Source organism: Rattus norvegicus, chromosome 4 (assembly GCF_021556685.1).
Source record: "Rattus norvegicus strain SHRSP/BbbUtx chromosome 4, alternate assembly SHRSP_T2T, whole genome shotgun sequence".
Lineage (NCBI taxonomy): Eukaryota > Metazoa > Chordata > Mammalia > Rodentia > Muridae > Rattus > Rattus norvegicus.
The window spans coordinates 47,518,738-47,531,694 of NC_141537.1; the positions used below are offsets into that span (position 1 = coordinate 47,518,738).

Sequence of the window (12,957 nt, forward strand, 5' to 3'; positions counted from 1 at the left end):
AACTTTTGACATTGCAACACAATGCTGTTCTCTACAGAGTTCACACACAAGATATATACAATCATGTTGATTCATGTTGGGCTTCTTTTATAGCTCATTTATGCAGCTGGATGTGGCCTATGAACTGTGGGTTGGACACTCCTCTTGGAATAGCCTGTCCACAAGGCTAACAAAACCTTTGCTAAATGCATTTCTACTTCATGTGTCTAGTGTCCAACACAGACACTTTAAGGTATCTTTGATAGTGTATGAAAGGACCTTTACAAGGGCCTATTGTGTTTATGATATGGTCTATGAAGTGTATCAATATTTGCAGTTGATTACATCTTCAAAAGTTATGCTCTTTTGTTTAATATCAAAGAGGACATGTCAGTTTGCATTTCTTTGCCAAGCAGTGCTGGTGGGCCTTCCTTGGTGTTGGTGGTCCCTTTCTGCTGTTAACTCCCATCCTGCTAGTGTCACCTGTACTGCTGCTAAAACTACCCAGCAGTGTTTGTCTCTTCTCCTCTTCCTTGGGAATCAGTAGGAAGAATGACTGAGCAGTGCCTTAAGATTTCACATCTATCTGATGTAACCTACCAAGGTTTTAAAACAATAAACAAAAGCTCAGTGTGACATCATTTTATCTTACCATGTTTTTAACTGCATTAGAGTGATGAGTTTAAAATGGAATAAAAATAATGTTTTCTTTACTATATTCTAAAACTAAGTACAAGGCTATTCAGGAAAAGTCTTCAGAGTTAGAAAACTTACTTCATTTACCCATCTGCCCCAATTTAAAACACGAATACGGAGTCAATTTGACTATGAAATTATAAACATAGCAGTATAACTGTTTTATTTTCTACCTGTTACCTACCCACAGACCCCTAGCTTTATCTCTCGGTTGTTAAACCAATAACACAACAACATAAGTTATGTTGTATTTATTATCACATATCTGAAATGCTGATACTTAGAACTCTCCAGAAGCCTTTTTATTATGTTTTCATAATAAATATTTATTCTCATGCTCTTTCCTTTACTACTGTTCCTCTCATTTGGTCTCTAGTTCCTATCCTAATTATTTGACTAGTTTACAGCAAAACTAAAGAGATTGCCTTTCTCTGTTTTGTCTTCTGTTTTTTACATGGTTTCTTTCATTTTCATCACCTACTTTAGTCACAGTAAACATCAATGCACAAAGCAACATCCTTGTCTTCTGCAGTTGTTGAGCACTATTTTCCACGGATGAATCCTTATACTATTTCATTGTTCAGCTACCTGCTGGGCCTTCATTTCATGTAGCCTTTAAATTATCATTTGTATTACAGATGTCTTCTTTCCATGTGCATTCTCTATAGCTATTGTTGCTAACCCTGTGCTTCAAAAGTTGGTTCTTGATGAATCATAGATTCATATATTTAATGTACATCTCATTATTGCTCTCTCTACATATCCTGCTACCATGTTGATACCTTCATGCATCCACAAAGCATACCACTAAATCAATTTCTAGTTGATTTGACATACTGAGGTATGAATTCCTATACATCAACTCAAATAATTCCATTCCTCTTAAGTGACCATTAAACTGTTAGAAAAGCCATACTCCCTTCACTAGCCTGAAGACCAAATAAATAAGCGAGAGCCAGCAAAGGTATAAAAGGTGTTATTTTAAAATTAGCAGTATTAAACCATCTGGTGACTAAGGGATTTCTCACACATAATTTCTTCATTTGATAACTCATATCTTTCTAGACTGTTACCACAGAAGGAACAGAAGTGAACAGCCTTAATATGTGAATGCCACTGCCTTCATTTTCTAAGACCAGCAGATAAGCATCCCTATTTCCACTAGATTATTGAACTGAACTGTATGTCTCTAGTAAAGAAGAAGGAAGCTGCAAGGTTAAGAACAATGATCTTACAAGGCTTCAATTTAGACCACCATTAGTGAAGTTCCAGAAAGTTCTTTCCTGGTTGGTGCAATCTGAGAAGAGTTTTCTGTCAGTACAAAGTCACTCTGTTTCTCCTTTGTCCTCTCATCACCTGTGTTTATTTTGGGTTCTACTGAGGATCAAGTGACTAATTGCAGAATGAGCAATGTGAAATGTGGGAGGACAAAAAGGAATTTCTCTTTTCTTCATGACTGCCATTACCAAATGTTCTTCTATTGAGAGCAGTTTCTATTTTACGGATCAGACAGAGGAATTAATTTATCCTTTGTCTTTTGCCTCCTTTTAATGGTAGCTTGACTGTGGTTTGTTGTTTTTCTTACAAGTCTTTGTGGTGTATTTTTCAAGACGCATTACCCATTCAACCGCAGAGAGCCTTGTATTTCATTCTGGCTCAGACACTAAAAAGTTGAGTGCCTTTAGGCAAGTCATTGTCCCTCATTTCCAGGTCCTTCTCTTCTGTAAAATGAAATGGTTTGGTTAGGAATTTTTGAGATTGCTGGAGCTTTGACATTCTCTTTCTTCTGAACCCTTCCATGTAAAAATGTAAACTCTTAACCTATATGTAGGTATTATTTCAGTTCTTAGGAAAACCACACACCAACCCTATGCTGAAATCATTGAATATAACACTGCAGTTACTACAGATCATCTAAAACCTTTAACTCAATAAGTTACCACAACCAAAGAAGAAAAAGTAACTAATAGAATTATATTTTTGAACCTCAGTTTAAGATAAGAAATTTAACAGCCCACTCAGGAATTGCTGAAGTATACAAAAATATGTGATAAGCTTGGAAAATTGATTAGGGCTTTGTGCTTGCCACTTTAACTTCCTTGTTTAGATTTTCTCATTAGTACAATGAAGGAATGGATTAGAACATGGGCTCTCAGTCTGGCTATGCACAAATAAAGCTGCTTCAGATCCACAAAGGCCAGGGAAATTAATTCTTCTGCTGGGGAAAGGTGACAGGACCTGTTGTCTGAAATGTGCCCAGGTGATTCTAATCTGTATCTAGACCTTTAAACCACTGGATTAAGCAGTCTTGCAGATTCATTTTTGCTTTGAATTTCTGTGAGTCACGTCACAAGGATTAGCAAATTGTTTCTATTAAGGTTGAAATGAAAATAATTTCAGCTTTATAAGCTTATGGGCTCATGACAGCCCATATGGAGCAGTTCAACTCAACCTTTGTAGACGTGTGTGTGTGCGTGCACGTGTGTGTGTGTGTGTGTGTGTGTGTGTGTGTGTGTGTATGTGTGTGTGTATGTGTGTGTGTGTGTGATTTCTCTTTGGCAATTATTTTCAGTTTATTTGAATTTGAGGGGTTTGAGGTTGAGAGTTAGGGAAGAAATATGAAATTGAGTGGGTAGAGAGATAGGAGGATCTGGAAGGAACTAGGGAAGAGGAAAGAATACGGTCAACATATATTGTATGAAAAAATATAAATAGAAGTTATTTTAACAAAAAATCTAAAATAACAAATCAAAATATCAAGATTTCAGTAATTTTCTCTAAGCATCTATATTTTGATATTGTAACTTCTTCAAAGCATTCTGTCAGTCAGCATCATCTTTTGTATGTAGCATAGATACTTATGTGAGCTTCATTGACACCACAAAAAATGCTGGTGATCCTTCCAATTACTAGTAATTATATTCCTTAGGCTAAGAGTGAGCAGAAATATGACCAATATGTCCTATTCCACTCCATATGCTTATATATTATCTTCACCAACTACTCCTATGCATGAGGCTTGATTTGGAATATGGTAGATACCAGTGCCACTGCATTGAAAAAACTGATTTTCCCTTTCCCAGAAAGTATCTATTGCAAATAGTTTCTTGGTTAAGGGTGAGATATGTCCACTTCCCTTCTTAGTACTGAGATTTTTGTCTGGTTTGAACATGTAGAGATCTTGTAAATGCTATCACAATTTCTGTGAGTTCACACGGGTACCTTCCTGTTGTATCTGTGAGTTCACACGTGAACCTTCCTGTTGTCTCTGTGAGTTCACACGTGTACCTTCCTGTTGTCTCTGTGAGTTCACACGTGTACCTTCCTGTTGTCTCTGTGAGTTCACACGTGTACCTTCCTGTTGTCTCTGTGAGTTCACACGTGTACCTTCCTGTTGTCTCTGTGAGTTCACACGTGTACCTTCCTGTTGTCTCTGTGAGTTCACACGTGTACCTTCCTGTTGTCTCTGTGAGTTCACACGTGTACCTTCCTGTTGTCTCTGTGAGTTCACACGTGTACCTTCCTGTTGTATCTGTGAGTTCACACGTGTACCTTCCTGTTGTATCTGTGAGTTCACACATGTACCTTCCTGTTGTATCTGTGAGTTCACACGTATACCTTCCTGTTGTATCTGTATGACACTGTTTCCTTGGAATCATCTCAACCACTTGCTATCTTCCTTTCCTATAGATCCTCAGTTTTGAGAGGAGTGGTTCTCTCAGTTTCTGCACATTGTCCAGCTGTAGATCATTTTGTTAATTAGTTTCTGCTTCAAGAAAAGACTTCTCTGATGATGGCTAACTCAGGCACTGATCTGCGGGCACAGCATTATGTCATTAAGAGACATTTTACTATTGTATTCTTTTAGCTGGATAAGAGTAGTAGGCTTTCCCATACAGCCTATGACCTACCTAGTCAGAATTTTGCCCACTTTAGCGGTATCACATATTCTATCTCATGGGTTTTAACTCCAATTAAGTAATTGTTGGTTAATCTATAATACTTGTGTCACTATTGCACCTGTATATCTTGCAGGCAGGTCACTATTAGAGTTGTTGGATTTGTAGCTGGATGATATTAATGATTTGAAATTATTTTATGTGTGTGGTGGTTTTGCCTACATCTGTTCACCACATGTATACCTAGTGTCCATGGAAGACAGTAGAAGGTGTTAGATTCCCTAGGAAATGGGGTTATGGACAGTTGTTAGACACTTTATGGATGTTGAGAATGAAAACCGAAGTCTGCTAGAAGAACAGCCAGTGTTCTTTACCACTGAACTATCTCTCCATCCTCCCCGATAATCTTTCTAAATTCAATCATGGAATTTTTGTCTAGGATTGATAAACATTTTAGGCATGGGACATAATGCCACTATTGTCATGATTTTGGAGTGTTTGCCCATTGAAGCATGATTTTGTTATTATGGCTTCTAAGTAAAAGCAAATATTTCTATGAGGCATTTCTGGATTCCTGAAGAGGCTTTAATGACCTCTATGATTAGCTATAAAGGATGAACAGGAAAACCTAGAGTCGTTTTCCTGTTATCCAAGTTGCTTCCTTTATAAATTAACATTGAGAGGAATCTATTGGGCTACTTTTTGTTATTGCTGTCATCATTATTATCTTGGTGCTTAGATTAGTACCTTTAGACATTATTGCAAAGATAATAACAGTTACTTTTTAGAATCACCTCTTCCTCAAGAAATTTAGGGGAAAGATTAGGCTCTTAAGAAAATTAATGTATCAACAATTAGAAGAACATGAATCTCAAGGAAACATTTCAATCTTGGCTACATTACAATTTTAAAGAACAAGAATCTACACTATGCTAAATTTTCTTCTGCATAAATAAAAAATAGATTCCGTGTTTTAGCACGTAGCTTTCCTTTTGTTTTTTGCCTTTAAAGTATGAGGAATGGTACTAATTGCTTGCCCACCTTCATTGTCATTTAACTCTAGCCACACAGATGTTCCCTGTCCATGGGGCTGACACGCTTTCCTGGGCAGGGCTGCCGATACCTCCTCCCTCTTACCTCCCTGTTAGCACAGCAGACAGCAGCGTGAGACGGGGGAGTGTGTCAGTCTACAGCTATTACGATAATTGCCAAAGCCGAGTGAGTGTCTCGTGCTAAGACACCATGGTTCTTATACATCACATGGAAATACATAACAGACAATCCTTTAAACAAGGATTAAGTGAGTTTTACAAGTTTTGTGAAAACAAATGAGACCTAAACTGCAGGTATACTCTCTTCTGTACTGGGTAGACAATTACCTGTCAATAAAACCATTATAGCCAGTAAACTGAGGCCAGGGTAGATGGCAGAACTTCCGGTTGGGAAAGAGCCAAGCAGGAGAAGAGATTTTTGGACAGGGATATGAATATAAGAAACTGAGCAGAAGGATCCAACCACATAGCTGAACTCAGATTAGAATAAGTGGGATGATGAGTTCAGAGTTACTTGGGGAAACAGCCTAGCTTATGGCCTAGGCATTTATTAATACTATTAAACCTCTGAGGTTTTATTCAGGTACTAGGGTATGGGCAAAAAAGCCCCTGGCTATATAAAACTACTGTGATATGTTGTAACTTCTGCCTAATCCAATTAGCTATATACATTTGTAGATTAAGAAGATGAGATATAATTTCCCAGTCTTGAAGACATACCTCATCATCCTCACAGTATTGCCATTATATCTGCATAGAGAAAAAAAAATGGCTTTCTTAGTAACAAAGGTTTAAATGACTTCATATGGTTAAGCACTAGATGTTCTGAATATTCCATTCTTTGAGTACAAGAAATACTGTACTATAGTGGGTAGAATAGGTTCATCATCAAACCAGGAGACATAATATTCAGGTCTTCTTACTTGGATAGACCTTCCAGAGGCCCTTGGGTCAGTCAGATTTCTGTTACTGTGACAAAATAACTGATACAAACTGCATAAAGAAATGAAATGTTTCTTTTTGGCTTACAGTCTCAGAAGTATCAGAACATGTTACCTGCCTTGACTCCAGACCTATGCTGAGGCAGAACATCATGGCAACAGGAATATGTGGCAGAGAAGGTAGCTTACTCCACAGCAGTCAGGAAGTGGGGGGAGGGGATTAGGACGGGGGTATCCCTCGAGGACAAACCCTCAGGACCAACTTCCTCTGGTTATTCCATACCTCCCAATGTTTCTACTATGTCCCAAAAGCTCCATCATCAGGGGACCAAGCCTTTATCTTGGAATGACACTTACAACCCATAACTATTAGGTTTAGGGACAGGGTAGGTTCAACAGAGGTATTTGTTGGATCATCGTTCAGGTACTGAGACAGTCATTAGCATGATCAGTATGGCAGGGACTGCCTCTAGCCTTCTTCATTTAGCAATTCGCTACCTGCAAATCCTGTTTCCACTTGACAATAACAACTTTATAGTTAATTTGGTATGTATAATTTGAATTATTTTTCTTAAGAAGGATCTACCAAATTGCTTGAGCTCTCCACAAACCTGAGATCTGTTTTTAAAGAGGACATGAACCTTTCTTTGACAGGCAAATCTAGCATACAATGAATATGACTTCAACTTTGCTGTAGTTCGCTATTTACTGTTTTTACTTTTGTTGAGTGGAGGGAAGAATTCTGGCTGATTCGAAGATCCTGCTAGGTTTGTAGTGGAGTTAAGTTCTGTCCATGACTCACCAATGTTCCTATCTTGTCTAGAAGAATTATCTAGGACTTTGTCTTGCTCTCTCTTCTCTCTTTTGCACAATTTCTTGGTTTCTTCAATGCTTCTTAAGATACTGGAGTTTGGTTACAAGGCAGGACACCTTCTTACAAGTTGCCTTTATTCTTGGGCAACCTCTTTTTGCTTTAGATTGTGGGTTGAAGAGGCTGACTATTTCTCAGCTATCCTAAGTTTATCTATAACAAGATTTTTTTTCCAAAGCTGCTATGTCTTCAGTGTTTCAGACTGTGGATTTTCATTTTTATGAACATTGAAGTCATGCTTTCTTGTTCAAGGTAATACCTGAGCTCAAATGATCACTTTCTTGGAAACCATGAATACCTACAGTATGTTTCTTTGGGCCTTGGCCTTTGAAGCTTAAAAGTCATTGTTCATATGACTACAAAATGCCAAACTATCATTATGTCTGGACTTTAAAAAGACTGTATTTGAGACTTGAAAAATGTTGTGTTTCTGGTGTGACTTCTCCTTTTAGAGGCGATCAACATGCTGACAGCCCTCTGGTTAGGGACTAGCCTATTCCATAATGGCATTTCAGTAGTTATAAAGTGCCTGCTCTTGCTAATTTATCTGACTGTCAGAAGATGTCATCAGATATTGAATTGAACTACGTTTTGCTCATATGTTATAACGAGTGTTCACTGTTAAGAAATAGTGTGTTGGTCAGGGATATTTTCACCATGCTGAGAATAGTTAGCCTTGAGGTTCCTTTTAAGCATTGAGATTGTAAGAAACAAATTACAAACTTTCAATTTTAATACTCAGTAAGTGTGTTCTATCTAGCACATAAAATGTTAAATATTCTGGATTTGTCTTTAATGGTGACTATCACTGATGGAGTTAGGTTATAGTACTTAAGTCAGAGAAATGTATATTTTCTTTCAAAAATAATCAAACCCTACATATTTATTTGTTTATTTATTTATTTATATTTACTCCTTCATGTCTTCATTTATTAATTGTTTGAATAAATCATATCTGTTGTCCTCATGTTTTAAAAGTATCACAAGTAAAAATTAGAGTATTAAAATAAAATTAGATCAGTATTTTTTGTTGTAATTTGACAAGTTCCTGTATTTCTGTGTGCATTAAATATGTATTTTATTAAGTGTTATATTGAAAGTTTTATAAGTTAGATTGTTGCATTAACTTTTCCCGAGGAATGGTGAACAAATCTTCACTCCCAACCAGACACTGAAGAAAGGCAAAAGTAAGAATTTCATCCAAGTCTGACTTGGTGAACAGTAAGTTCACTAGGCTTACAGTAAGCATGGATGATGGATCACTTGCAGACTATGAGTGAACCTAAAACACTTTCACACTTCAAAGTTCAACTCCATAGTTGTTGATGACCTTGTTGCCCCAGTGTCCTACTCTTGGTTAAAATCCCACTTCCTTTCTTACTACATACACTAGGGTCCCCCAAGATCACTTCCAGCTGAAAGGGAAGGGAAACAGGAGGGAACTGATGGTTGGAGTTCCAGAGAAGGGTCCAGAACTGTCCCTTCTACTAGGGAGTATCCAAAGCTCTATTGCTATAGATACATGTATAGATATATATAGTACATGTTAACCTGCCTGTTTTGTCACATGGCCACCAGACCCAACCATATCTCTGCTCTAAGATGATGGAAAAAGAAACCAGCTGCTCTACAACCAAAGATTCATATGTAATTTAAAATATAACCTTTATATACGGTCACATTCTGCCAATGATGGAAATTTATTTTTAAGTAATTTTTATTAAGTGTAAATTTTTCACTTTCTATCTGTACAATAACTTAAACATTAGGTACTCATTAAAAACTAAGTTACTGGAAATGGTGGCACATACCTTCAGTTCCAGCACTCGGAAGGTAGAGGCAGATGGATCTCTATATATTCTAAGCCAGCCTGGTCTACAGAGTGAGTTCCAGAAAAGCCAGGGCTAAACAGAAAAACCCTGTCTTGAAGAAATAACAAAAAAGAAAAAGAAAAAAAATTGACTAAGCATCAGATGTCTACAAATAACGGAGTTGACAGACAGAATTATAGATAGTTGTTAAAGAAATTGGAGAGGCAATACTATCTGTAGTGCTATATTTTCTTAACAACATAGAGTGTACAGAATTATGTAGTACTGTCATAGTAGGGAAATATTTCTTTTTGATACCATTTATGCCCTTGATAATACTTTGGTTATTTGTGTGTGGACTGTGTAACTGAGATTTAAGTAATCACAAAAATAAACAGGTCTCTACAAAACCCAATTATATGTGTCTTAGTTGATTCACTAGTTAAGCATTTAATTATATCTAATTATTTCCTGTTACTTCACTGAAAACCCTGACAAATAACTTAGTGACAGATAGCTTGCATCATAATTTCAAGGTTATTTTTTTAGGCAACCTCAAACTAATTATGGCACTGTCTAGAGTTCTCAAACAAACATACTGTTATTTTCATTTCAGATGCGATCTGTGAGCAGAGTCTTTAAGTTTATTGATATACAAACAGAAGAAAGTATATGTACCAAGATAATGAAAGAACTACATAGTGAAGACTCACCTAATGCTTTAGTCATTAAGAATGAACATGTGAAGAAATGTGATACCTGGCCCTCTGGAGGTGAAATGGTTGTCAAAGACCTTACTGTGAAATATGTGGATGATGGGAATGCCATATTAGAGAACATTTCTTTTTCAATAAGTCCTGGCCAGAGGGTGAGATTTCAGCATTTCTTGATTTGTTAGTGAGTCCCAACAACCACAGCAATGTGTTAGTAAAAACCCTTTGTAACATAATTATATAATCAATATTCTTTATACATAGTTGAAGGTGTGACTGTGTAGTTATTACCTTTCATATGAAATTTGAATTACAGAGTCTCAACAGGTTATTGTAAATGTGATTGTATTTGAATATGACTATACTTGCAAATATGTAATGAATTATAAATTTTCCAACTGCAGATGCCTTTAAATACACAACAGGCACCAAAAAATACAGCCATCACTGTAAACAGCAACACTAAATTGGTTGATTGACACAGTGTAAATTGGGCCATTCCTTAATTAATTTATATGAAACTTTAAACTTGAGTGGTTTTCTCATATGCAATGGGTAGTTATATCTTAGTTCTTTTGGACACTTTGCCAAGCCATATCTCTCAAGTGGTGCATTTAGAGCATGAGTTTCTAGAATAGTAGGCATAGTGTAGTCATTCTAGCTCGTTCTGCTTTTTGTTTCTTACTCTTTACCCTTTACCCCTATTTTTACCTAGAATCCTTTTCTTTCTGTTGCTGTTTTTTAATATTTATGATTCCAAATGTTCTAATTTCCTAACATAGTAATTCTACTTTTGTAATTTTTATGAGTTTCTCTAGAATTCATAATATATATTTACAATGAATCCAGGTCCATTTTAAAAGAATAATGTTTTCATATAAATAGCATCAGCACCCTGTAGTCCCAATTTCTCCCTCCTGTGTCTTGTATTCTGTCTGTGGATCATTTTGTGTATTCAAAGATCATAGGTGCAAATAGATGTTATTAAATGATTTATGTAAGCTTTCCTGTTGGACCCATTGAGAGTAAGAAACGCATTTTACTTTCTAAAATGCTTTCTTTATTCATTTAGCTCCAAGATTGTAACTTCTTGTAGATCTGAGTTATGTCTTTTCTCTGAGTAAATTCTCTTAACATATCTTTCAAGATAAGCCCATTGACAGCACATTGCCTCTGTGTTAGTTTGATAATTTCTTACTTTGCCTTAAGTTTTGAAAGATAGCTTAGTTTACAAGGTTCACAATGCTAGTAGTTTCATGTTTCAAGATGTGCTGTGGTATGGATGTTTGGCTTTGAGCAGCATTCTGCTTATTTTTCTCTGTATGAATTGAGTATATGACACTAATTTTTGAGGGAACATTCTTAGTAACTGTTGTTTCAAATATTCCCTCCATCCTCGCTTCTCAGCATCCTTACCTCTTTTTCTTTCTTCTTTCTTCATTTCTCTCTGCTTTATCTTTCTGGTACTTACATTATATGCAAGTGAAATCTTTCCTAGTTGTGCCATGATTCTTGGATTTACTGTGTGGGGTGGGGGGGTGTTGTTGTGCAGAGGATGTTGGTATTGGCTGCTTTGAGTAGCATATCCTCAAGGTCAGGGCTTCTTTCCTTACACACATCTAAACTCTTTTTTAAAATGAAATTTTAATTTATTTTTAACTAATACAGAAAAGCTAAATAGTTTTATGACTATGGGTTATTGTGTGACTTGGTGAAAATACATATACTGTGTAATATATATTAATTTAAACATAGATAGCTCCTCAAACATCCAAATCTCTAAGTTACAAATGATAAAATAGTCTCACTCAAGACAGGTCTTAATGGAAGCCAGTACTCTGGCCTATCTCAGAATGACCAGTCTCTTGTGGGTTACTTGAATGCTAGAGGAACTTCCTTCAGTCTCCCTGTGAGGTCACCGGAGTGTGCCAGGAATTGTTTCCCTCTCCGTGGTCCACAGTGAGTCTGGGTCATCTTTTCAGTGCAGTGCTTGTACTTGCTCCCTCAAGGTTTCTGCTTGGTGAATTCTGCCTGGTGAGTTTTGACGTTTTGGATATGCTCGTCTTTCTCTCCAGCTCTAGGGGCACAGTCATTTGCTCTGTGGCTTTACCTTTCTGACAGAAAATTTGTTGCTCAACTTCTTATTTAAGATGGAGTGACTTGCCAGTTAGTGGTGGCACATACCTTTAATTCCAGTACTTGGGACCTAGGTAGGTAAATTTCTGTGAATTCAAGGCCAGCCTGGTTCACAGAGTGGATTCCAAAAACACCAAGGCTACACAGAAAAACCCTGTCTTAAAAAAAACTAAAACAAAAACAAATAATAACAACAAAAAACAAAAAGAATACCAATGTTCTCATCAGATGAACATATCTTAATAGGTGTTTGATTTTTTGAAAGTACACCCTATTCTACCTTTATAAAATCTGGTGTGAATCTAATGAACCATTTAAGAATTTGAGCAGTCCATGTGTCTTATTAATAATAAACAGATGTGTGAACATATAAGAGTTTCAGTTATAATCACCCATGAATCTTATTTCCTTTGATTGTCTGTCTTGATTTCTTGAGACCACAAGGAAATGAGATAATTACAGTGCATTTCCCTCTACCATTAAAGAGCAGGTATGGTGCTTTAAATGAACCGCACCACAGCTCTGCTCTTGACACAATGGAATTCCTGCTCGTACCAATTTTGTTACTAATTAGCTCTGAAGATTTTAGTTTGATTTATGTTGATCCAAATTTTGCAGAGTTGAGGTGCGTTGAAATTACTAAAAAACATTGACTCATACTTAGTACACGTCTGAAGAGCTTGTTTGCAGGAAGTATTCTTACAAATAAGAAGATAATTATTATGTGACAATTACTCAAGAAGACAACCTTGTTAGTGTACAAATCAACCAGGTTCCTTGCTGTTGAAAAACTGGTCAGATAGAATACACGCCAGCACTTTGATGTGAGGAAACCAGAGCAATAGCCGAAGGCTTTAAA

The 12,957-nt window shown here is 36.6% G+C and overlaps 1 protein-coding gene across 3 annotated transcripts in view; it reads left to right on the forward strand.

Moving 5' to 3' along the window:
* Cftr (CF transmembrane conductance regulator) overlaps positions 1-12,957 on the forward strand; it is a 167,727-nt gene that overhangs the window by 129,590 nt on the left and 25,180 nt on the right. For all 3 annotated transcript variants that reach the window (XM_087655874.1, XM_087655875.1, NM_031506.1), the window contains 1 exon segment: positions 9,866-10,117. In XM_087655874.1, coding sequence (XP_087512000.1) covers positions 9,866-10,117 — 252 coding nt within the window.